This window comes from Mauremys mutica, chromosome 10, assembly GCF_020497125.1.
Source record: "Mauremys mutica isolate MM-2020 ecotype Southern chromosome 10, ASM2049712v1, whole genome shotgun sequence".
Lineage (NCBI taxonomy): Eukaryota > Metazoa > Chordata > Testudines > Geoemydidae > Mauremys > Mauremys mutica.
In genome coordinates, this window is record NC_059081.1 from 37,924,269 (window position 1) to 37,951,489 (window position 27,221).

At 38.3% G+C, this 27,221-nt stretch overlaps 1 protein-coding gene across 1 annotated transcript in view; it reads left to right on the top strand.

The window, feature by feature from the left end:
- Positions 1-26,188, top strand: part of UBR3 (ubiquitin protein ligase E3 component n-recognin 3) — a 206,026-nt gene extending 179,838 nt beyond the window's left edge. Inside the window, exons 33-39 of the mRNA XM_045031947.1 lie at positions 5,252-5,376; positions 8,810-8,917; positions 10,055-10,180; positions 16,668-16,847; positions 18,266-18,475; positions 22,490-22,629; positions 23,770-26,188. Of these exons, the coding sequence (XP_044887882.1) occupies positions 5,252-5,376; positions 8,810-8,917; positions 10,055-10,180; positions 16,668-16,847; positions 18,266-18,475; positions 22,490-22,629; positions 23,770-23,887 (1,007 nt within the window). The 3' untranslated portion in view covers positions 23,888-26,188. The remainder of the gene's footprint in view (positions 1-5,251; positions 5,377-8,809; positions 8,918-10,054; positions 10,181-16,667; positions 16,848-18,265; positions 18,476-22,489; positions 22,630-23,769) is intronic.
- The last annotated feature ends 1,033 nt before the right edge of the window (positions 26,189-27,221 follow it).

The following is a 27,221-nucleotide window of genomic DNA, read 5'->3' on the forward strand; positions in this document are numbered from 1 at the left end:
CAGTGCACAGAATAGACAGTTCTCAGGGAGAGGATCAGGGTTGTGTAGCAAATGCAGCTGTTGCCTATAGAAGCCCTGACACATTTGTTGCAGAAGTAGGTAGTTATGTCATGTATGTGGCAGGAGACTGCAGAAACAGAAAGGGTGGTTTTGTGGTTAAGGCAGTTGAATGCCATCCTTGTGAATTGAACTCTTCAGGGCAGTTTTAAGTTTTGCTGGTTGCAAGAACCCAGTAGGGTCAGTTATGCTTGCCTTGGATTAGTGGAATGCAAGATGCTCCAGCCATGTCCTCTTCTGTCATTTTTTGAGGGGCGTAGAAAAGACTTCGCACCCTATTGTACAAGAAAGCAAAGCAAAGGGGTCTCAAAAGAAATCAAGGAAATGACCTTTAAAGAGACACTTTCAAGGTGAAAAGTATATTATTAAAAAAACAACAACCCTCTTTGTAACAATAGCTTTATTAGAATTAAAATACATTTTAAAAACGTATTTTATTTTTACCATTCATGATGTTTGTTGACCTTGTGTACTCCACTCAGGTTGGAGAGAAACTAGACTGATTTATTTAAGTCATTCTCCATTCCATTAAAATCAGTTTAATCTTCCAGTTCTGATTCTCTTCTACTTAGGTTATTTCACAGCACCCAACACTGTATCTTAGTTCCTTCTAGAATTATGAAATGAAACAAGGAGACAAATATCTATCAAATGCAGTTTCTCTTCATTCCTGTACTGCTCCTTACTCCCAGGCAAAAGTATATTGTTAGTGTGCATGTGTGGTTTTTAAACGTAAGCTAATGTGGTAATACTCTTCTTAGCAAATGCAAGGTTGAAAAATAAGTGTTTCATTTGTACCGCACTATGGTGCAGTTTGTGGTACTCCTTAGCTCCTGCAGGAGAGAGTTCTACAGTATGGGCTAGCCCCCAGGAAAGCCCTGTTTTCTGTACAGATGGGCTTCACCCTGGAGGCAGATACCAGAGGGAGTGGAGTCTCATCGAGGGCAGTTCTGGTCCCTGAGGGTGAGATGCTATTTTAGGTATCCTGTGCCTGGCTGTTTAGTGCTCTGATAATCAGGATGCAGATCTTAAACTTAACATCATGCTCTACAGGGAGCCAGTGGCAGGAGAACAACACTGGGCTGATGTGCTCTCAGTAACTTTTGTGCTGATGAGACCTCCTGCTGCATTCTGCCCCAGGTGCAGTCCTTTCAGGGTTGATGTTTCCATAACAAAATAGATTGCGTTGCTATTATCCAGATAGTAGGTGGAGTTACGCATTATTGTGACTAGGTTACCATTAGCAAGGGTGAGACTATTGCCATGCTCTTTGTATTTGGGTTTTCAACACCACTAAGTAATGCTTTTAACAGTTATTTCTGTTGGATTTTTAAAATAGATTTTTAAACAAAAACAACATTTTGGGCTCCAAATACTTGACAGCGTCCCTTTACACAGCCTATGTTAAAGCCCGCTCAAAACCAGAGTTTATAAAGGAAAGGCTGGTAGACCCCCTAATCCTAGCAGTACTGCAAGGTGTATTTGTATTGTGTATGTATTGAGGTATTTTATGTGAAATATTTCTTTATTTTACTGCTGTATATTGTACAAATCACATTTTCTGCAAATGGTAAATTCTTAACCTAATTCTTTTGACATTACCAAGTAATTTAAATTGGTTCTGAAAGCAGTTCTGGCGTCTGCTAAAATTTCTGCACATTCATTTTTTACTATTAATGCAAACAATGCAAGTATTTTGCAAGTAGGACAACAAAAGCATGATAGATCTTTAATTTTAGCAATAATCATGTGTAAAATGGACATGCAAAAAGCTTATGGTTAATCTATGTGGTAGTTATCCCATAATGGCATTAAAAGTAGGGCCCTACCAAATTCTCGGTCCATTATGGTCAATTTCCCAACCATAGGATTTGAAAATGGGTAAATTTCGTGTTTTCAGATGCTAAATCTGAAATTTCACGGTGTTGTAACGGTGGGAGTCCTGACCCAAAAGGATATGGGGAAGGGGGTTCCGCAAACCTGTTATAGGGGAGTCATGAGATTGTCACCCTAACTTCAGTGCTGCCTTCAGGGCTGGACAGAGTGGGGAAGATGGTGCGGAGCTATCTGCAGCCGGGAGAGATACCCAAGAGCAGCCCTACAGGGAAAGAACAAGTCCTGTCCTGCCCCAGCCTGCCCGAACTAGCACCTAGGAGTCCCCTTTGCTGGGGCACTCCGAACAGCACAGGGAAGATTGGATCCAACTCCACAAGCCTCCTCCAGCTGTAGGAACCTCCGGGGCTGCTGCCCAGTCCCAGAGCATCTTGCAGCAGGGGGAGGCACCTGGAGGTGCCTCTCTCGCCCCCCCCCCCCTCCACCCAAGCAGCTGTGCAGGGGATGGAAAAGTCCTGTCCCTCCCCAGCCCAGCCGGAACTAGAATCCCCCTTTGCTGGGGTGCTCCTAGGCGCAAAGGGAGATCATATTTCACGGGGAAGGGCTTATTTCATGGGCCTGTGTCGCGTTTTTCACAGCTGTGAAATTGGTAGGGCTCTAATTATAATCATTGTTACTTTTTTGTACGGCAGTAGAGTCCGGAGCTCCAAACTGGACTGGGGACCCAGTGAGCTGTACACACTTATAATATAGCCTCTGCCCCACAGACCTTCTGATCTAGCAAGGGTAAGACTTGACAGTTGGGTGTATAATACAAGTGAATGACAAGGAAGCGGAAGACAAGTGTAATGTTCATAGCTTACATATGCAGTCTTGTCCTAGGTGTACTGTTCTGAGTTTGTTAAAAAAAATAATTAAAACAGGTGCATGAGAAACTCTAAGGAAGGCCACTTCCCTAGCTATTATCACTAGGCATCATAACAGAGTCCTGCTATCACAGGTAACATGACAGAGGTGAGTCTTCCTAAGAGATTTGAAGGGGAGACTAAGGTAGTGGCTGTGCAGACTGGGTTAGGAGGGTGTCCCAGTTTTACAATAAGAATTATGAAGTTGTATTTTTTTTCATTTACCCTTTCATGATGTAAAATATATATACTGTGTCCTGCTGGCTCAAATCTCTGTGCTGCCACAAAGGGGATCAGAATTGAGAACCTGAGCTCAGTCCTAAACTAGAATGGAATTAAGTGTCTGTAGATGCAGCCATGTAAAACTGCATGTGTGCATGCGGGTGCATGCATGGCCTTTAACTGTGGATCTCCTTCCCTGCGTTAATCTTTGGAGGTGGAAACGCCATGACAATGGAGCCTCTGGGAGAGGGAAAAAAGAAGGGATCAGGTTGTGGGGGGCTGTGATAGAGGCTCAGGAGATTGCCCTCTCTCTGGGGAGGATGTGGGAGTAGAAGATGACATATACTATGAAATCCATTATAAGAAAACTGGTGTATTGAAGTTGAGATAGGAAGTAAAGCCTGTGCATTGGTTTGTTTAACATGGGATGCATATGATGATACAAAAACTAGTACCTTTTCAATTACATAGACCATTTAGATGTAAATTGTGCTTAGTAAATATATGCTGTTCAGGTAGTGTTTAAAGAATGTGAAAATCCATAGGTTTCTGTGTGTATGGATTTCTTGTGAACATTTATTAAACAAAAAGACGAAAATGGACACTAGTCCACAAATGAATCCTGCAGTCTGATGTTGCGTCTGAGGACCAAGAACCCCAGCTGCAGCCCCTCAGTCTTGCTCATATGCTGGATAAGCACTTAATTCAGTCCACCTCAACTCCTGTTTGTTTTCATACACAAAGCTCACTCAGCCCTTGGTTAAGGAGAAATGAATTTAAGTCAGTTTTGTTTGTCGTTTGTTGTTGCATCATATTAATTATTTAACTAAAAGTGAACCACGTTGCTACCAAAATCTGGGGAGAACTTGTTTTAAGTGCTTAACTCCCATTATTTTTAATATGAATCAGAGTTACATTGATGCTAGTATGGAAGACTGTCCACTTAGTATGGGACTGATTTGACTTGAAGTGGGAAAGGGGTAGGTGGTGGAAACTTAAGTTTTAAAGTCAATTTGCAAAATTGAACATAAATGAAATTGTTTGGAGCAAGGAGGTAAGCCTCTAATCAGGTGAGAAAAAGGGACATTTAGCACATCTGCACCTTAACCCTAACTTTCACCTTTCTTCTCTTTCAAATGTTGTAAAGTCTGGTTCTGCCTCTGATTGCCCGCTGCTCATAGCTGATTTCAGAGCAGTTCCCTGCACTGGAGCCTTCTTATAGGGGAGAGATGTCCTATCTGTCTATGTAATCTATATAGTGTGTGTGTGTATGTGTGTGTATACAGCCACACACATGCATACATATATAAATACAATTATGAGGGCTTCTGAAAGAAAAGAGAAAGCTCTTTCTAAAAAAGTTGAAACATAATTCATATTTTTATATACAAGAATACAACAGGATTTATCTTAGCTCCACATCTCAGCTCTGTTTTAATACAGTACCATAGGTGTGGTACTGTGTTAAACAGGACCTAGTGACTTGTGGCAGGGCTGGAATTTCAGTATCTGAAAAATGAAAGTGGAGGGTCAGGAATTAAGCTAAACAAATGTGCTGAGTACCCCTGTTATTGTGATTATTTGGGTCATTCAGCACCTATTTCAGTATTTGTTACAACTGTGATTAACCCAAGATATTTGAATCAGGTTTGCTGACATGATAGGATACACAATTTGCTCTAGTCTACAACTCACAGTCATTTGTGGTAAACATCTTATCAGTACCTACTTACAGTAACGTGAGCATGACAAATGTTGTGAAGTCCCCTAGAAGGAAGTCACTGCTGATCAAGATTGAGATGAATTTTCAGGGCAGTGAAAAGATTCTTGCACTGTACCTCTTTTGTACATTGAAGACTTCACAGGCTCCAGGGCTGTCTGCCATAACTTTCTAAAACACTGAGGGTATGTCTACACAACAAAGAAAACCCCACGGCTGCCCCATGCCAGCCAGCTTGGTTCATGGAGCTTGGGCTGCAGGGCTGTTTCACTGCTGTGTAGACTTCCGGGCTTGGGCTGGAGCATGGCCTCTAGGACCCTGTGGGGTGGGAGAGTCGCAAAGCTTGTACTTTAAAAAAGATTTTGTGCGTTTTGAATTTTTTCATACTGAATTCATTCTTCATTTGAGAAGCATTATGTTTGCAAATTGAAAGAGACTGTGTAATTGGTCTATAATAAATTGACGTCATGGTTTAAAAAATGTGAAACACAATGACTCTTTGTTTACTTTATAGAACACTTTACCTGCATTGTAAAGGTGCTGTTTACATTATTGTATACCCAAGCCCTGGCAGCATTTTCTGTAAAATGCAGCGCTGAAGACAGGGTGGCATGGGAGAACTCAGGAGCTCTGAAAAAGGTTGGTCAGTTTACTAAAAACTATATATTGATAACATTGTTTATTAAATTTATGAAGCATTTATTAGTATATTATATCAATTCAATGGTGAACTTAATGTAGAATAGGTGTGGTTTAGCATCATTAGAATTTCATCTCTTGTTCAACTGCTGTGCAAGCAACAAGTGAATCAGATTTGTTTCATTTTAGCTTAGTCTCAGTGGACTCTAGTACACATTTTGGCATAAGTAATTATCTTTGTAATATATCAGTTCTAATATTGTTATACTATAGATTTGCAGAGTTGTGCTTAAAAGCTTACATACTGCCTCTGTATCTAGTGACCAAATTTTTAAGGTGACCTGTCCAAAGTCAACTTAGATCTCAAAATTGGTTATTGGTTATTGGAAATTGTTAATTAACTGTTGGAACAGAAAGAAAATTTTTCATTAGGTCCAACCATGCTACGATTGGTCATTCCCCCAGTGCAGAAGATTATTCTTCTGCTTCTCACGAACGGAAAGTCCTGCCTATTCTTTTCTGTGTGTGTAATTTTGTGTGTTTGAATGACAGTGGAAATCAGATAAGACATGAAGAGGTTTTGGAAGTTTCACAATGTGCCATTGATAAAGAACTGATTGATAGACTGAGAATAAGACTTTTTAAAAAAATTGATTCTTTAGCTAGTTATAATGGAATAGAATAGAATATTCCTCTCACTGTAAAATTGAAGTCCTGTTAGATGTGCCAGATATCAGTCTAATATACTCATTTCAGTAAATAAAAAAGCAAGTTGTCTGCAAAGAAAATATGGAATTTTCTAGTTTTGTTCATAGTTATTAATCACTAGCCATGTGCAATCCTCTCAAAATGCAATATGTGATGCACAACTGACTAAGGAACCAGAGAAGGAATTTAGCAATATTGTGGGCCAGGCAGGTAATCCTCCTTCCTGCCATTGGTAGTATTTAAGAGGAAACTGAAACACCTGGCCTACTTTTCCCATGTAATCACAAATTGGCCATGCTTGTCGGCACATACACCTACAGTTTTTAAGTGCAAGTCAGTAGTTTGTCCAGAGGAGGCTAAGTAACGAAATTTAGTTTTGTCTGTATGAGCTCTTTGGTGTCTGAGGCTACTGTGCAATGGGATGGATGCTGCATTATTGTTAAATAAATGTTTTTCCAGAGGATACTGTCATAAGAAGAGTTCAATTTCAAACCCACAATTTTAGCATGAGGTCTGTGCACTTTTTTGTTTATCTAAATGAGACCTAAGTGACAGACAGTTTTACAGGTGTAAATCTGTGACAGAGAGTGCTTGAAAGCGCTGCCAGTTTATATTCTTTCACAATCAATTTGATAAACGTAGGCAGCTTTTATTTATCATTCATAAAATGCTAGTAGAATGGGTCAAGTTTTATCTGAACATATATTTTAAATGTTTCAACAGCTAGCTGCAATGAAATATTTTATTGTATGAAAATAGAGAATGATGGCATACTGTAGTCAGGTTTGCTACATGCTAAGACTTTTTCTCTCTAGCAGAGTAATAGCTTTTTTAGCACATAAGGCAGTTTGTGCCTTAGGGTTGCAAATTATGTTCATGGATCAGCAAATGGATTTATGAAGTAGCAGAGTTTTTTTTCATCTTAAAGGCACCTAGAGTCACAAGTGGTGAAACCTCTTGACATGTAGCTAAATATGCATTGGTAGCATATTTTTGTATTCTAGAAAGAAAAACTGGCATTTTCATTGGCATGGCTGTCGCTGACAGATGTTAACATTGTTATGTGGGTAGTAGTTTTACATTATATGACACACTGCTGCTGAAGGCTGTTCGTGGGTTGTGTAGGTAAATCAAAGTGAATGGTAACTGAAAGTCTGTCAATTCAAGAAGGTTGACATATCCTTTCCCCCCTCTAACCCTCCCATGCCGCCTCCCCCCGCCCACCCCGCCCCCCGGTACAGAGAGCCCACTGACGGCTTCATACGCCACTTTAGGTAAAGCGTGAGAGAGGCAAAGAACTACCCACTGGACACAGAATCCAACCTGCACCCTTCAGCAGACATAGTCCAATAGTGGCAATTAAAGCATCTCTGGTAGCTCCTGACAGCAGCCTGCCTTCCCTGCCTGTTTCTGGCGGATGCCTTAGTATAGCTGGCATGTGTACAGGGATACAGGCTCAGGTAGTAGCTCAATGTCAAGTTTGTTTTCTTTACTCCTTTTTGTACTCAGTTCAGCCATGAGATTACCTGAAACCCAGCCCAGTGAAGCCCTAATCACTCTGCAAGCTGTATGTAGCCTTTTGGTGACTTGAGGATAAGGAAGGAGAAGCAGTAGTGAGGAGGGAGCAAAAGAAGAAAAAAGATTTTGAGAGAGAAAGGGGAGGGTTAAGAATAGATGGAAATAATAGATGAGAGTGTAAATGGGCAGAAGAAAAGGACATATAGTGGTACTGAGAGTTGTGGAGAGATGGAACACAGGGTGAAAAGAGGAACATCTCTTTGCCAAATCATCACAAGAGGAGCCTCCAACAAAAAAGATTGGAGACCATTGGCTTAGAGCTAAGGGCCTAAATGGGGAAAAGGGATTTGGCCTGGCCCCTGCGGTGAATTTCATCCTCAGTGAAGAGTTTAAACTCATAGAAAGAGATGATTAACCTTGTTGTACATTAGGGAAATGAATGTCAGTTTTTATACAGCATTGTATGGTAGAGCTTTTTATATATTACGGCCCACTTCATTTGTTTTGGGTTTTTTTTTTAAATAATCATCCTGGTAACATTTTGTCTTTTTCTGTTGCTCATGTTTATACTTTTCTCACATGAACTAAAGTTTGTATCTAATATTGTTTCTTCTTGTGGGTATTTTTGTGTAATTTCTAGGAAGACATTTATGGAAATATGCCGCTTATTTCTCGTGGTTTTCTGTAATTATTAGCTTTCTTGACACATAATTATTATGACACAAAGCTAAGTGGCTGATTAAAAAAATAAATTCCACTGAACAATTTTTCCCTGTCTGTATAAATGTTACCCATTCTCTACATAGCATTACATTTTTGATAGCTTCTTTCTCATTCAGTATATTTAAATTGCAAGCTTTTCTTGGTTCAGTTTAATTAATGCATTATAGCAAATTACAGTTTCAAAACTGCCACTTAACCTCACTGCATATGCTAAATATATTCCATCTGAATTGTATTTGATTTTAGTAGCTTTTCACTATGCAAATATTGTTTCAATTTCTACATCCTATGTATTGTTATGAAGTATTTATTTGTGCTTAAAACATCACCCTTCCGATATCATATGTACCTCTTCTCTTTGAGTCCGAATGTGCTTGTTGCTTTAAAGGAAATATATTTCACCTTTGCTGCTTCTATAGAAACAATTTTCTCCTTATTTTGTATGACTGACGCAATTTGAGTCTGCCTTTTTCTTTATTCACAGAATACATCCAATGGAGAAAAGCCTTGGGAAGTATTACTGAGTCATGTGATTTCTGAGCTCTCTAAAGGGAAGATGTTTGAGGAAGGAGAAACTGAAGAATTAGCAATGGTATTTTTTTTTTACAGTTTTGTTTAGGAAGTTTTAACAGGTTTACAAATCATTACCATGTAAATAGAAACAAAACGAGCTTTTGTTTGTTTTGGAAATAATGTAGTCATTAAATCTTTGTTTAGCAGGGTGCTAACAAATTACACTGAGCTTCTTTACACCACTCATGATATGTTATTTCTGGTGATTTTATTAAATTGAATGAAACTACTGACTCTACTTGCTCAAACCAAGCATGTCTGTAAATGTTAATAATCAAATACTGGACATGTGTGCTTTTTTTTTTTCCCCCCCTTCTTCAGAGAATATATTTTGTCTGAGTAGTGAATTGAATGGTAAAAAAAAAAATCTAAGCATCTATTGTCGTATGTCTATTTTGCTGGGTGCATAGTTGATGTGTTAATTTTTCCATAACATCCACCACCCGTATTTTTTTAAATCATTCCTCTAGTGTTGAACTATTTTTCTTTTTCCAATGGGAGGCTATTAGTAATCTAGTGGCTAGTAGCAGATGAGATATTAATTCTTAATATCTTTGGGTGTGACCACTTCTGCTAGGAAGCCCCAGGAGGATTAACAAAGTATCATTTGGTAATAAATATTCAGCAATTTGTAATATTTGATTACAAATCATATCCCCATATTCTCTAATGATTGGACATGTCCACCATATGCATAAAATCTCTCACTAGTTTTTCCAACATTTATCTCCATTCAATCTATATACATATTTTAATCTGACTGGCGTGAGAACCATTGAAATGGTATCTTGAAGATATTTTCTTTTTTTGTGCTACAGACTGCTAAAGGTCCTCTATCTCAGATCAAAGCCCATTCCTCTGGGGTAATTTGTCTAGCCAAATCCTTTTCCCACTATGTCCGATATGGACATTTTTTGCTAGGAAAGTTGTCTGAAAAGATTGAAATTAAATTAGTTTTTTTTTTGTTTCTTAACTGACCAGAAGCCTTTGCTTCTGTTAAAGTTGGCTTTCTGTATAAAACAGCTTTTTTGAGAAAGAAAATGCCTACCTGGAAGGTGGTACATCCCAGATTTGTTTGTAACAAAATCATTTGAAATTATTAGTGAACTGTTAGCCTTTGGAAAGCAGAATTTCATAACCTCTCTTTCCACTCTAGGTTAGCTCTAGTGTTTGGTCTCCTGACTCAATAGAGGGTTATCTGCAGCAGTTCTGCCTGCCTTTCCTCAGGATCACCTGCCTTCTTCAACATCATCTTTTTGGAGGGGAATTACCCAGTTGTCAGGTACGAGTGGGGGGAGGCAGGAAATGACACTGTTTTTTTTTCTGTTGAAAGTTTTATATAGTATAATTGAAACATGTATTACTCCACCCCAAAAGAGAAAAGGTCCAATATTTTTGTATTATTTAGAGCAGATATTTGTCTAGCTGTAACATTGCTTCATGTCTGACACCCGTGAAAGACTTCAGATACACCGTAAGAATCTAGATAATGTTTTACTATATTTCAAATATTTTTGTAGAAAATGTCATGGCAAGAAGAACTGCTAACTTTGCAATATAATATGTGCCAGATACTGCCTCCTTTTCATTTTCATAACTCCCAGAGAAGCTCAGAGGAGGTTTGTGACAGAAGGGTTTCAGGATTGGCTCTTTTGCGTTCAAAAGACAAAATATAGAGTGAAATCACTGGCCATAGTGTAACTTTATTTTGTGTACATTTATGCTAAAAAAAACAAAAACCAAAAAAAACACCCAACTCCCTCCCCAAAATGTTTAATCTCAACTTCTGCAGAATTTTCTTCTTTGTGCAAGTAACCTGTTAAAATAATTCTATCAAGAATTAAGAGATACTGTATTTTAATACGCTAGCCCAGGCCTCTTTAATTCTGGCATTTCCTAACTTTTGAGTGTTTAACTTTGCAACCTTAATAAAGTTATTTTATTTTGTGTGAATAGGTGGATGGGTGTGTGTATGTGTAATAAAATATAAATTTCCAAAAGTTTTATTTTTAAGATCAGATAAAATGTTTAATAGAGATTTGAGTGGCGAGACAGTATGGCTTAGTAAACGGGGATAGGGAGTTCATTTTGTGCATAGGGGAATTGAGATAGGGAAAATGTATTTTTCATTTATAGTAATATTCCATCTCAAAGGTATGTCTGACAATCCTGTGTGTGTGGGAGGGTCTTCTTCCCTCAGAAGTTTATCTGCTTCCAGCAGGTGGCACTGTGACCTGCCAACCACCTGTTCCTCAAACTTCTGGCTTCTAGTCAAGGGAAATCAGCAGTAACTAGTGATCCTGCCTTTGTTTGTGTCCTCTTCCTATTGTGAATTCTTCTCATAGAACTGGGTTTTTTATCAAATGTATCTTACTTCTTGCTGACAGGATAACTTCATGGCTCTTTTATGGGCTTAGTTTATTTGGCTTTACTTCCACAGCACAAGGATCTCCTCTTCACCGTGTAGCTTATTAACATGAACTCAGCAGCTGGAGAGACCTGCTGTATAACAAAAGGAGTGCCTCTGCTTTTCCTGCAATACTTGTCCTTGCCATATGTATGCATAAAGGGAAAGGTTCAGGGCCCCAGAGAAGGAGGCTTAAGGAGCAGCCACATCCCTCCAAGCTCTTCCAGAGGAATCCTGCCAGAGGAGAGCAGTCCCGTGCATAGCCATAGCAACCATTCAATGTGAACTTGAAGGCCAGTGGGAGAAAATATCAATCAAGAATTCCCTGCTTTAAATAAGTTTCTCCAAAGTGAATTTATTTGTTTCACAGTCTGGCTTCCTAAGTCTGTCTGAATTGATAGCACTAGTCTGCCTCTAAAGTAATCAGAATGACTTCTGAGGCCCATCTATAAAAGGGCCAGGTAAATTTGAAACTGTGTTAAAGAAGGTAATCAAGACACTTGGCTTTCAAATTGAGCAAGATGAGGCTAAGTTACCTGCAAGTAATATTTACCCCAGAGCTTAAAAAAGGAAACAAAGAAATCTGCTGAAAGTCATTATAGACAAGTAGAGAAGGAGAATGAACCAGCAAAAGGTAAAAAACTAAAGCCAACAACCAAAACCATTTGCATCATATAATTTAAAGTGGATGCAGCAATGGCAACACCTGCAAAGGATGCCATAATTGTGCAGGCAGGAGACTTCTTCTCCAGAAGTGGAACACACACAGAATTGTTATTGGTGTTAATATGAAACTATATATCCTTCCTCTGCATCCTCATTATGATTCACTTGGGTTATCGTAGTTCCAAGATGCTTCCCACAATATTCTCTTAGGGTGAAGATATTATTAGCCAAATAAGTCAGGGTGGTTGTGCCCACGGATCCACTGAGACACCCCACTAGTTCAATTGCGGTCAAAACATCTTTGCATGGGTGCCAGTCTGAAAAAACTAACTGATCTCGGAGGACAAATGAGTGCATGAAATATCTCATGTTCCAGATGTAGAGCCTTATGTCTCTCTTTGGGGACTTCATGGCCAGTCAACTTGAAAAAGGTACATATTCACACCCAGATTAAACTGGGATACAAAAATATCTGATACCCATTACCAGCACCTTTTTCACTTACTGTTTCAGTTTTTACTTACCGTATATACTCGTTCATTAGCCCGCTTGTTTATAAGCCAACCCCCCAAGATGGATAGATAAAAATAGCAAAAACTGTATGACCCTTTCATAAGCCGACCCTATATTTCAGGGGTTGGCAGACTTTGGCTCCTGGCCTGTTAGGGTAAGCTGCTAGCGGGCCTGGACATTTTGTTTACCACAGCATTCACATGCTTGCAGATGCTCCAGGTAAACAAAACAACAATGTATTAGATATTCAATTAAATGATTCTATAGAGTTTAAAATCATCACATTTTGGTGTAGACCCATTTATAAGCTGACCCCCCGCAGTTTGATGCGTCACTTTTTTACCAAAAATATTCAGCTTATGAACGAGTATATACGGTACTTTTTCACTTACTGTTTGAGTGTTTACCCAGATGCTGATTACATCGACAACCCACCGTTGAGCACAAAGGTACAGATTTTTACAGAGGTGCATTTTTGGATGATGATCATCTGAGGGTGCACTCATCAGTGACTGAGGCTGCAGCCTGTCTGCAGCACCAAACAATTTTGTGATTAGACTTCAGGAAGAGCGCCTGACTTCCTACCCCATCTAAGAGTGTTGATTGTGTCCATTGTTTTGAAAAGTATTTCTGTCACAGAAGAAATTTCATCAGAGACTCCAGTCCCCAAATACAGAACAGGACCCATTCCATCCAATCCCTGCTAAAACTACCAGGGATGAGGCCCTGATTCCTTTCCTCCCGATTCTTAAACTTGCTGCTAACTATTAGCCAGTTCTGGTAGTATTTCTACAGTTAGATGAGTGAGTTGTTCTGAGGTGGGTGTGTCCTAATGCTCTACCAGTATATCCCCTAAAGAAATAATAATATATGGTGATATACCTATCTCATAGAACTGGAAGGGATCTTGAAAGGTCATCAAGCCCCCTGCCTTCACTAGCAGGACCAAGCACTGATTTTGTCCCAGGCCCCTGGGTGGCCACCTCAAGGATTGAACTCACAACCCTGGGTTTAGCAGGCCAATGCACAAACCACTGAGCTATCCCTCCCCCCAAAGGAAGATTTCCCATTAACACTTACAGAATTTCAGATGTTCTGTTGGCAGAAAAATGGTAAGGAAAAAATTTGTCATCTTTTCATCATAAAAAAATTGACAGAATCTCAGTAATGACCAGAGAGATTTTAGGATTTTTCCCTATTTTTCCCTTTTCATTTATTTCATTTGAAATGAATATGAAAATACTGTAGGATTTAGGACTCTGCAGGAGTTTAAAGCTTAAATGGTAATTGCTTTTAGGAAAGTGGTTATTCCAAGCTAAACTCTAATGAATGAGTCTGAAGCAGTTACATGCCTAGAGTCAAGAATTGCTGGATATTCACCAGCACATTATCTATAGCAGAATAGGATTGGACTGATTATCACAATTGCAATAAAACTTAATTCATCTGTACTTCAGTAAACTACAAAACTGCATTAACACAGGATTCCCTGTCTTGTAGTTCACTGAAATACAGATCCATCCATGAGATGCTTCTGTGCAGGGGCTCGAGGCCACTTCAGATGATGCTACATTTCCTTTGCTCTGGCTCTCGGCAAATCCTCAGACAGGGTTCTTACAATGCCTAATGCTGCTGATGATCTTCTCCACGCTTCTTTCATGCTTCCTGATGGAATTTAGATACCCAAATTGGTGGGAGGGGTGAGATCTGGACCAGGCTCTTTCCCTGCTTAAGGTGGCGCTCCTTATCTCTGGCCACCTTGGGAGTTGCAGGAAACTTGAATAGCCATTTCAGTGGTCATTGATTCTACTGGAGGAGCAGGAGGAGGTCTTTAAATAGCCGGGTACCGCCTTTTTTCTTTTCAGTGGTGGTGTTTAAAACAATTGCCACGTATTTCCTGGAAGAGAATAAACCCAGATGCTGGCTGGCTCCCTGTACTAAAAGGGAGATAGAAAAAGAGCAGTTTTGCTCCTCCCCTATCCTTTCCAGTGAGGAGTAGGAAGGATAGAATTGTGGGCCAGCCTTGACTGCAACTCATCTCACCCTTTCTCCTATTCTTTTTCTAGTCTACCATAGTCATTCTATATTCTACTGCCCTTCAGTTTTTATTGACTCAGTCGTTCTTGACCTTATCCCACCACTCTCTTCGGGCAGTGGTCTCCTAAATCAGTCCTTCTGCACAGTATTGCCACTAGAGCTGAGAGACCCTTTCCTTCTGCAGCTCTCAATAATGGCAGCCACCTTTCTGTATTTCTCTTCTTGATGAGTCTCCATATTTCTCAAAACTCATTTTTTAAAATATATTCGTTGCCGGTTCCCTTTTTCTTCTGCAAGTGGACAAACTCAGTCTCTAGCTGGATAGGTTTTTGCTTAATATGTACTTGAACTGATGCAAGTGGCCAATTAAATTAGAAAAATGATAGGAACAGGGATGTCTTTCTCTTCAGACCAGCTATTCTCATGGGCCTACAAGGTTTACGTTATAGTCAAAAGATGGTCTTTCCACTTCACATACATACTCCCATGTTCAAGATACAGTCATCCTGGACAGTCTTACTAGCCACCACCCCAAAAAACTACTAGCATCCATCAGACTACAGTATGCACATTTGACTGTAGGTATTTAATGCTCCTCAGCACCAGCAATAACTCCTGTTCTGCCGTAGCAATCTGCACCTGCTTAAACAGATTAATGGGAGGCATAAGTTTACAGTTATTTAAAGGACATAGGCACTAAGGAGGAAAAGGGAGAAATAACATAGCATAGTAAAAGGGGAATAATTAGGAGTGATGGTAAGAAATTAAATGAAAAATGTAGTATGACTAGACTATATCAAGGAGATGTATTAGATAGTAAAATGATCTCCATAGAAAAAGTATTAGAACCCTTCTTGTTGCATTTTAAAACTAGACTGGACAAAACATTATCTGCTTTGCATTTACTAATCTTTCATTGGCAAGGGATCCTAGTAAATAGGTCTTTTCTATCCTATTTTGCCAGTTGATCAAGTATGTTTGCCCTGTATCTCTTGCAGCTTTCACCCCATAATTAAGGTGGCGCTTGTCTTGCCTTAGAACTTGATGGCTCTCAGGCATTTCATTCATACCCATTTGGAAACAATCCTAATTTCATTCAGTGTATATTTTCCTGATCTTGTTTCTGTCATCCATCTGCTGTCCTATTTTACAAATTAATATGTGTATTTGTAGTATCTTTTCTGTCAATCAGCTATTTTCTATATTTGTTAAAAGCCGTACGTCTCCTTTGCTGATTTCTATTGTTCCAATGAAAAATGTGATAATCTTTGGCTTAATCTTTTGTGCAAGCTCCTTTACTTTCTCCTATTTAAATTTTCTTTCCATTTTTACACTCCCTTATCCTCATTCTATAATTTGTCCTCTCATCATCTGTCATTTAATACTTTGCAGCCTCTTCTCTCTCACCCTTGATTACTCTGCATATCTTTATCCAAATTGGTCTTTTTATTATTATTATTATTATTATTATTCCTAATCATATACTTATTGCTGGCTGGCATGCATCTTGGGCATATTGTAATTCATTTATGAATACTTCACATTTTTTTCTCTTTCTACCCTTTCCCTGTATTGTTTTATCCCATTCATTTCATCCCTGGGTTACCAATGTGCTCTGCATAAATGTATGGCCTTATTTTATGTTTTCTTCCTTTTCTCTAATTATCAATTTAGGCTTCAGTTCTAAACATGTATGTATATGCTTAACTTTAAGCATGCAAGTAGTTCCATTGAAATCAGTAGGACTACTCATGTTTAAAATTAAGCCCATGTGTGTTTGTAACATCGGGGCCTTACACCGGTTTCTCTGCCTCTCAGATATATCACCAAAATAATCTTAAAACCTGTTGTGGATTTGTAGAGAATACAGTACTTCCATTCAAACTAGACTTCAGTCTCAGGGCTGTGAAGTGTAAGCTAACATTTTGTGGGCTTCATTCTCCACTTCACCCAAGTTCAGGGGCAGCTTTAACTTGCACCTCTGATGTAAGGTCCCTCAGGGATTTTACACCACTGGAGAATCAGATGTAGCAGAGCCTCACTCTGCCATGCTCCCTCCCAGTCACTTACATATTAATTGATACAGTGCTGTGCTTTGAGTTTATAACACAAAATGATCAAGTCTTTCTTGTTTCATGTCTAAAAGGAAGATGAAGAATTTACAGTTCTTGCAAACTGCCTGGGTCTGTTACCATCATCTTTTCAGTCACCACATCAATTCACCAGTGCCTCTTGCCTTGATTGGCCAGTGCCAGCATTTAATATGATATCACAGTGGTGCTTAGAATTAGCTTCATTTGCAGACAGACATGCAGAACAAGTGAAGGTACGTAAAAAAATTTGCACCCCCATGCAGTGCTGATGTGTAAGAATGGAATTCCTTGATTCTAGTTATGCTGTGCGTGTATGTGTAATGTTGTGTTTTAAATTTATCATGACAAAATAAGCAGGCAAAGTGCATAGTTGAACCCACAATATGTGTGTTTTGTGCTTGCATCTGTTTCACTTGCATATTTTGCAGGTACAACTTTGTTTTGAAAACTTGAACCCTAATGGTAATCACAAAATGTTCTTGCCGTCAGTAGATCTGATTCATTCGATAGACCATTGAGCCATGGTCATAAAACTATTGATATCGTTTTTATGTTTGAAAAAAAACACTGCTGTTTTACTGTATTTTGCAAATGAGACCTCTTTCAGTTTTTATAACAAACTCTTGTGAACAGAACAGTAATTTGTAAGAACGATCCTCACACACATGTGCCCTTAATTGGGTAACCCACAAAAAATGGATTAGATTCAACTGTAATGTATTATTGGCTCTTTAAAAATTTTATGCAAAGTTTTTTAAAAATAAGAGGGTAAAGTTAGACTCTGAAACCTAAATGTACTGAGTATCCAGCAGTTCCCTTTGACCTCAGAGGGAATAACAATTCCCATCAGCACTGGAATGGGTTACCTAGGGAGGTGGTTGAATCTCCTTCCTTATTGGTTTTTAAGGTCAGGCTTGACAAAGCCCTGGCTGGGATAATTTAGTTGGGGTTGGTCCTGTTCTGAGCAGGGGGTTGGACTAGATGACCTCCTGAGGTCCCTTCCAACCCTGAGATTCTCTGATTCTATGAAACTTAACTGAGAATTGTTGAGTGCTCAATATGTTTGAAAATCAAGCAAGTTCCTAGACATCAGTTTCAGAGCCTAACTTTACCCTACTGTTTTTGGTCCCAAATTTCAGTACAAGTAGCAGCTTTGCCTGTCCATGCTAGGTGCAGCTATGTCACTAGCTGTCCACTAATGGCTATAATCAGGGCAAATCCCCAATGTAAACAAGACTTAAGGGCCATGTTTTACCTGTGAAGTTTGTTGCCTTTAGAAGGTGTAATGCATTGTGCCCTGAGGAAAGGCAGTCAGTAGTCAATTTGTAACCTTACTAAAGCAATTTATGAGTATGCTGAGCTTCTTGGGTCAAGAAGCATGTTGCTCTTGAGTGATGCTCTCTGGCTGAAGTCTTAATGCAGCATTAATAGGCTCCATAGGAAGCCACGTCTAGTCTTCTTCAGCCAGAAGACATTTAAAGGACACTTTGGAGCTTGTGTGGAATGCAGTAGAAGAATGGGCCATCTCAAAGAGCACATTTCCCTCCTTTAAAAAAAATTCTGATGTTTACATTCTGTAGTTCTAAAGTTCTCACAGCACAGATAAATATACATACAACACTGATAAATGTTTCTATCATTTTCTTTTTAGGTTTTGCTTGTACAGGAGCCTAAGTGGGACTTGCCATGTCTCCTTCAGTTGCCTGAAAATTATAATACCATCTTCCAGTATTATCACAGAAAGACTTGCACTGTCTGTACCAAGGTTCCTAAAGATCCTGCTGTTTGTCTAGTTTGTGGTACTTTTGTATGCTTGAAAGGACTTTGCTGCAAACAACAGAGTTACTGCGAATGTGTACTGGTAAGAGAGAATTCTACAATAAGAGAATTTCAAACTACTTTAGCTTTATTTCCATTTTTTAATTAAAAAAAAATCATGCTAAGAAGTTCTGCATTCCTTTCTCAGCTCTGATAGTTTTCATTTCCAAACATGTTTTAATTAAATTTGTAGTCTGCCACCTCACAGGAGACTTCTGGAGGAGGAGGCCCTTAAGGTATTTGGTCTTATCTCTAAGGCAACTTTAGTGAGAGAATATGTAGGTACTTCTTCCTCTAAGGGCCAGTCCTTACTTTCCTTGGTTGGACAGCAACTAGCCTTATTCTTCCTCCATGATGAAGGAGAGTAAATGGTCTGCTCTGAGGCCAGTGCTGGTGTTACAAAATGGGTGGAACAGTTCTGTAAGTCAATGGCTGTCACCCACTCTTGCTCTGAAGTTCACATTTGCCATCTCTGCAAAGCTGGCTTGAGAAAAGAATTTTGTGATTGTTCCTGAATTAGTATATCCACGGTACTGACACACGACTAGCCATTATAAAATTAGTATAAATATATTTAAAGAGAAACTATCACAGGGTTTCTAAGGCCTTGGCTACACTTGAGAGTTACAGCGCTGGTGGTGGCTTTATAGCGCTGTAACTCACTCCCCATCCACACTGGCAAGGCACATACAGCGCTGTATCTTCCTGGCTACAGCGCTGCTTGTACTCCACCTCCACGAGAGAAATAAAGAGACTAGCACTGCTGCTGCAGCGCTGGGGTGCCAGTGTAAACAGGGAATAATCTTACTATGCTGTAACTGACCTCCGGAACCTTCCCATAATCCTAAAGAAAGAAAGATAACTCTCTTTGTTTTGTTGTGATGCCTCTGTTTGTTTTGTTGTGAACTGGGGCTCCCGGAGCTGCTTATCAAAAAAACAAACACAGCTACTGTTTGCTGTGAATGAGCTCCCTTTGCCCGCAGCTAGTGTTTGCTTGAAGAGAGGGGAAGGAAGGGGCTTGAGGAGAGAAGCAGTGCGCAGCGTGCGGGAGGGAGGGGGAGAGGTGGGGGGTCCGTTTCAGGGAGGCTGCTTATCTGGTCTGTGAGGAAAAAAACAAAGAGGGCTATTTACTTTCAGTGAACGGGTCGGCACTTGCAAGGCAGCTGCTGACAGAGTGTCGGCTCCAAAAATCCACTCTCTCTTCCCCCTCACGCTCCCTGTCACACTCCACTCCACTCCCCTCTTTTGAAAAGCACGTTGCAGCCACTTGAACGCTGGGATAGCTGCCCATAATGCACCACTCCCAATGCCACTGCAGATGCTGCAAATGTGGCCACGACAGTGTGCAGGTAGCTGTCAGTGTCACCAGATTGCAGCGCTTTCCCTACTCAGCTGTACGAAGACAGGTTTAACTCCCAGCGCTGTACAGCTGCAAGTGTAGACATACTCTAAGTCCAAAAATCAGTTTTGTATATAATTTTTATACAATCTGATATTTATAGATGTTTTATTTAAATGTGAATGAAAACAAGTTTATTTTTAATTTCCTGTAGTGTGTTCATCCTAAGCTTTTTAGCATTGTGCTGGTGCAGGGAAGCGACAAAGTGAAACTGAACAGAAATAAAAGTAAAACTGAGTGGCCAATTTTCCTTTTCGGAATAAAATGCAAAATGTAAACAACACAGATAATTATCTTTAATTTTTCTTTGATTCATCTGGTTTGTTGCTAATAACACCATTAAGAGAATGTTCTTGAAAATGGGATTTTTAACACTGTCTTTTAAATTTACTATGTTCTATCCCATGAAATCTTAACATAAAACTTGAATTATTATAAAGCTCTACTAAGTTTCCCAACAAGGCTACAAATTGTGGTTATGATTTTTGTGTGTGTGTTGTTTGTTTATTTGTGGCTGCTTTACCACTAGAAAGTTGACTGAGACCACAAACTCATTTCACATAAGCCACAGAAGAGCCATCAGTGTTTACTGTTTTATCAGTACTATCTTTAGATGGATATTCATATCAACAACTTAAAAATTAAAGTCTCCACATTTCATGAGTGTTCCTGAGAACCACATGCTCTTTATTGTAGGAATATGTTTCCAGTATTAGAGAAAAGCAGAGGGAGAAGTCAGCACACCTGGATTCTATTCTGAACCACCACTTTTTTGATGTGTAAACTTGAGCAGGTCACTTTGGCTATAACTTTTAAAATGTCCCCTAAATTTGGGTGCTCGGTTTTTTAGTGTTCCGTCTATAGATGTCTCAAGATCTTGATTTCCAAAAAAAGTTGTGTTTCCAAAAAAGCTCCCATAGACTTCAAGGGACATTGTAGGTTTTCATCAGGTAGGTGAAAGCCAGACCCCAACTGCCTTGAACTGAGCACTGCAAAACTGAAACACCCAAAGTAGGCAGGATCTTCTGAAAAATTGGGCCTTAACTGCTCGTGTTCTCAGTTTCCACGCTTCTGTGCCTCGTATTCCCCGCCTGTAAAATAAAGATAATTAAGGCTGCATTTTGGAAGTTAGATTGTGATTTTAATATTTTTAAAATATATTCTTTACTCTTGAATTCTAGTGACTTTTTTATTTATCAGTGAGCGGATGTGGGTGGTTTCACTGAGGACTCTGAGTGCTGCCATGTTAAATCTTGGGCTGCACATGAGACAGAGAGAGCAGGAAGGGGCAGACCCGGGAACTCTGGGGGGATTCTTCCCCATCCAGCATAAAATGCAAGAAAAAGGCTTAAATTGTGAAGAGTTAATAGTAGAATGGATTTGCAAATTTCAACCCTGAGATGGTAACTATTGTACTGTACTGAAAGTGGGCTGCTGTTTTCACAGCACAAGCAGAGTTCTAGTAATTTCCTCTAAAATGTTATTTAAAGGCATTGGGGATTAAATGACACTTGACCTTTTAAATTTTAAAATTATATTTCCATGAGTTACTCTTTTCAGCATGAGCTCTGCATGTGTTTATTCCTAAAAATTGCGATGATGAAAAAACCCCATAAGGATAATACTTATGCACCTTTCTGAAGTACTTGAAGTGACAGGTGCTTTATAAGTGGAAAATAGTATTATCTCCAACTCAGTCACAAAAAAATAATATGGTATGAGAAAAAATGATCAAACTTTAAAATAGTTGGACATAAGGACTGCATTTGAGAGGTCATTTTTATGAAAATATACTGCAGACAATAAAGGTATAAAACAATAGAATACTTTCCAATATTTAGATCATTCATTATATTTTAGTTCTGTGGTCATAAATTTCCTTTGTAGTAAAAATGTGTGGGAAGGGCTAAAATCTGCAAAATACAATTACAGAAATGACCTGCATAAATTAATATATATGTCATTCATGAACAATAAAAATAGATTGTTGTAACCAGGAGTTTCACCTTTTAAGAAGTCATTTTTTAAAGAAATTGTGACCAGTGTAGATACTGTGAAGGGCAAGATGAGGAGCAATACACAAGTATGGCAACATCTGCAAATAGGAGTCCATCCTGTAGAGCAGTGTGCAGCAAAATACCCTGAGTACTTCATAATCTGAGAGAATCTCAAATTCTCACTGTTCACTAAAAAATAACATTTTGCCACAGCAAATTGTGCACTTCTGCTAGTAGCAAGTTAGTGATATTGTTGTGAACACTTTCACTCAGTTTTCTATAGTAGCTTAGTTTTTCCCCAGGGTGGCATGTTGTTGTACTTCCGCTTTTCTTAGCCAACATTCCCTTTTTGAGTTTGGAACCATCTGCATGGAACTTCGTGTATACGCATTATGGCAACATATCATATACGAGGTTTTGGCTTATTCATAAAATGTATGGTAGACTCTATTTTATCATGCAAATCCCTGGAAACATATAACCCTTAGTGTCTAAGCGTATACAGTAGGGGCAAGGATCAAATTGTTCCTTAGTAAGTGATGTGACTCAAATTCATATAAGTCGTGTGTTTGAAATAAAATGTTCTCTTTATTATAAAACTGCCAGCCATTAATAGGATATTTGTACTCTTCCCTCCCTAACCCCAAAATATAACTTCTAGCATTCTCAGAACTGTGGAGCTGGGACAGGAATATTTCTTCTGATCAATGCATCTGTAATCATCATCATTCGAGGCCATCGTTTCTGCCTTTGGGGTTCTGTTTATTTAGATGCACATGGTGAAGAAGACAGAGATCTTAGGTAACATTTTAATAAAGCATGTTTTGATTTTGCTGCTTTATGTTTACAGTGTGTAATAAAACAGATACAGTAATTAACAAGTTCTCACTTCCTGAGTAGCACATATTTAGAAATGTAAATGTTGTCATTGTATTTGTTATATTATGCTAATTAGATTTATATTCTTTATATAAATAAAATGATCTGGAACTTGTTAACTAAGAAATGAATTGTGCTACTTGCAAGGTGTACGTTGGGGTGCAGGAATTTCCCGCAGAATGTCAATTTGAGAAGGGAGGTTTTGCCATCTCTGTGAATCCATATGGTGTTTAGGATTGGGAGTTTTGTTCATGATGATGTTATTACAGAAATCTTGTTTGTTTCTAGAAGTTTGATTATTAGGAATATGGTTGAAGTTCTAATGATATACGTGCAGAATGTAAGTAATATGAGTTTAGGGGATAAAGTAAGGATTATGGCTGTTCATCTTAGGTGGGCAATGGAGGAGAATGCTATGATATTTCATAGTTGGGTTTGGTTTTGTCCATTTCATCCACCAATTAAAGGGGATGCCTGTCTTTGTCTTTAAGCACACATGCACTGAAACTCTTGACAAATAAACACCTTAAAATAATGAACTAAACGATAAGACATTAATGCCCGATAGCCCCTTCGTCTGGTGCATGAGGTCGCAGTGCCGCTCTGCCCAGGTTTTCAGGTGCCAGAGTGACATTCCAGACTGCTCGGGCAGCCACTCCTCTCCTACATGTTCTGATCAACCATATAGAGCCCTTTCTACACAGAGCACCACTTCTCTGCAGACCCAGGGAGCGTACTACAGTACTTAGACTGCTGCTCCACTGGCCTCTCCCACAGCTTTCCATACGATATGGGCTATTGGGCATTAATGTCTTACCACTTAGTTCATTATTTTAAGGTGTTTATTTGTCAAGAGTTTCAATGCATGTGTGTTTTAAAACAAATGAAGACTTGCATCCTATAATATAAATATATACGTATGCACACGGAAACTGAAAAGAAAAAAAATGGAAAAATCATTTAACTTGGCTGTTAGAACATTACTATTCACTTAGAGCCACCATATAAACATTTTCCATTTATTTTGCACTATTAACTGTTGATTTTTTTTTCTCCCTGTAGGCGTGGTAAACCTCTCTATATATGTAAGGAAAGATACAAAGTGCTTGAACAGCAGTGGGTATCTCATACCTTTGATCACATCAATAAAAGATGGGGACCACATTACAATGGATTGTAAACTATCACTATTATTGTACCATATCATCGCCTTTACCATGAATGAATGCAACTTGACTGACAATAGCTTTAACTGAATGGGGGTTTAGCTCTTTCACGGGGCGGGGGAGTGAAACTATGCCAATATATGAAGTCTTTCAATAATTAGGTGCTTTTGCTACCAAATTAATGGTACGACAATTTAAAAATCCATTCTGAATGGTGCAAAAAAGCTAAATTCATTCAGTAGTCTCCTTTTGGTTTGAATTTTTAGATGAGAAGCACAAGTTGTACTTACACTTGTTTAGGGATGGCAGGTCCCAGGAACTCCTATTTCTCTGGGTGGAATTGAGTCATTTAGCATCTTCTTCTGAAACACGATATGTGTATTACATCTGCTAAACATAATGGATAGATTTTTTTCTTTGTCTTTCTTGTATTAATTTGAGATTTTTGCTTGATATCCAATTGTAATTGTATAAAACACATGATTTGTGAGATTGTATAGTAACACTTGGTCTAAAAATAGAACTTTAAAGAACATTTCACTTATTGTGAAAGGTCTGTTGAAAGATTTAATGCATTGCTGAAAACCTTATTTATTCTCAGGAATTTCACAGATATTTTCCATGTATAAATGAAATAGCTGCGAATTAAGTAGCTTGCTATGAAAACAGAACACGTATTCTTTCTTATTTTTTCTTTTCCAGAAATGAAATTTGCCATTTCAGTTGAGTAAATTACTGGTGATAACATATATAGATGTTACTGTATGTACAAAATTTGTCAGACTTACAACATGGCAGGTTCTAATTACAGCCCTGCCTGCCTGCCTTTCATTGCCAACCAGATGCATGTTTCAGAATGATTGGATTGGAAACATGTGGGTTATCCTGCAAATAAAACATAATTTTAAATCTTTCATGTCAGCTCAAGAGGTTCATCTGTATTGTATTTGTACAGAGTAATCAGTGCTCTTTCTGCTTGATTTCCTAAAAAGAAAAAAGCGCAATAGAGGTGGCCCTGGTGAATGAGCAATGCATCTGAATCCTCATTGGAAGAATGCCGAATAAACAGTTTATATTCAGAGGTCTTACAAATCCATGAGAATAGGCATGATTGGGCTAAACTCCACACTGTAAGTAGGTAGGGAAGATTACAGATAAATACTGGTATGTAATATATTGCTACTAAGCTTTTCTCTCAAATGAGTCAGACATTTATTGGCTATTTCATACAGTGCTATCAAGCAGTTCCTGGTAATATGGATTTTTCATAGCTTGTTATGTAAAATAAAATTTATATGTGTAAAATAAAAACATCTAATGCTAAAACCATGTGTACAAAATGAAAACAGATCCCTCTTTAAGGGTCTCACTGAAAGTCATTATCTAGTGAAAAGTGTATAGGGGAAATACAATGACTGTACAGCTGTCAAGAGCAGTGGACAGACAAAAAAATCCACTTTTTTTTTTTTAATTGTGATGCCCTGAGAATTTTCCCCAAGATCTACAATTCAAATACATTATAATGGTGTGCTGTTTTTTTATATATATACATATATATATTTCAAAAGTATTCAAATACTTCTTGTAAGATTAGAATTATTCTGTTTCACCAACTGAATAGCTATGTCTTTTCCAAAATACTACTTTTTTAATATTGTATCATAAGTTCAGCCTGTAATATTTTTGCATTGCTCATAATGAATATTAGGCCATTTTGTAAACGTGGTTGAAGAGCAAAAAGATTCTTTACATCTCCAGCACAACATTATTACAGGGCTCATGAACTTGAGTAATCTATAGTTTGAAACTCGGATGCTATATTTACAAGGGATAATGTCTCCAGAAATTGATTACTGTGTATTATTTAAAATGGAATGTTTTATGGTTCTGCATATGGATGTGAAGTAAAATTATTAGCCTTAACTTTAAAATCTGGGTATTTCATAGTGTTTATTTTGGTATTGGTGAATTAGTCACCAGTCAATTAAAAAAAGAAAGAGAAAAAAGCACTTGATTCAAGAATTTTACTTGAACATACATGCATGCTGCTAAACTAGAATTTTGATTTCCCCCATAACTTTTTTAAGCCTGCTATATTAAGCTTACTTTGAAAAAATAACAGCTCCAAACTAGAGTGGTGGGCATGGGTGTGTGCATTCTTCAAATGTACTGGTGCGGTATCCTGGATGAATGATCATTAAGTACAGTACATTACTGTAGCATTTAAATCAATCTTTATAACACATCAAAAAGTACAAAACTAGGAATACAGTAATCAACATTGTAAGATATGTTAATAAAAGTCTACTATCATTCTGTGTGTCTGTGGGCTTTTTTTTTCTCTCCACCTTAAGGATCCGAGGTATATTTGTCCTTGAAATGTGTTCAATGTCCAAATATTTATTTAATGCATTAATAATTAATGCATGCAAAAACATTATGTACATAAAGCAACTCTGGCATGTTTTATCTTTTTGGTCACTTAACTGGTATATGTGTGATATTGCTAACTTTAATTCTTTTAATTTCATTTTGCTCTGAGTTATACCACTTAATGGTCCCTTATCTTAGTCCAAACTTTACCTAAGTCTGCTCTTATTTCACTGTTGCTATTGAAAACTGCTGACAATAAAAAGTCCAAATTAAGAAACCAAGATTTAGGGAAAATCATGTTTATTTGTTTTTGTTTGGTTTTAAGTCAAATTTATCTTCGAGGTAATTCTATCAGTGGAATTCAGCTAGTAATGAATTTGTTTTATTAAGCCTCTTTGAATCTTGAACAGGTGATAGTTATGCTCTGGTCAAAAAAACATTGCTTCACCTTACTATTACTAATCTGGTCTCTGTGGGTGTGTGATAAGGTTCTGATGAAGCAATTCCACCCACACCTTGGTTCTTAATATTTGTTTGTGTGTCTCCATTCTGTCTTCTGCTCAGTGTCCTGCATTAACATTATTAAAATGGTTTTAGTGGAACCAGACATTGGCATTGCTGGCTCTATGGAGGGCCAGGTATGTGTGTCACCATTCTTTAGTGAGGTCTGGTTATAACTTTGGTAGGCACCATATTTTAAAGTGTGTGTGTGTGTGTGTGTGTGTGTGTGTGTGTAAAATACTGAATTTGCAGTATGCTATGGTGTAGGAATATAAGGTGAAGACTGATGTTGTGGTTTTAATAGTTATTTTTAATTGTAATTTCTTCTGTTAACACATTCACTTTTATTACATTTTAATTTGTACCTTCTCTTATCACTATCTTACATTCCATAGATTGTGTGTAATATGCTTTACGTATTAAATATGCCTGTTCCTTTAAATAATGTTTGGGAAAGCAAAATCGACTGTTCAT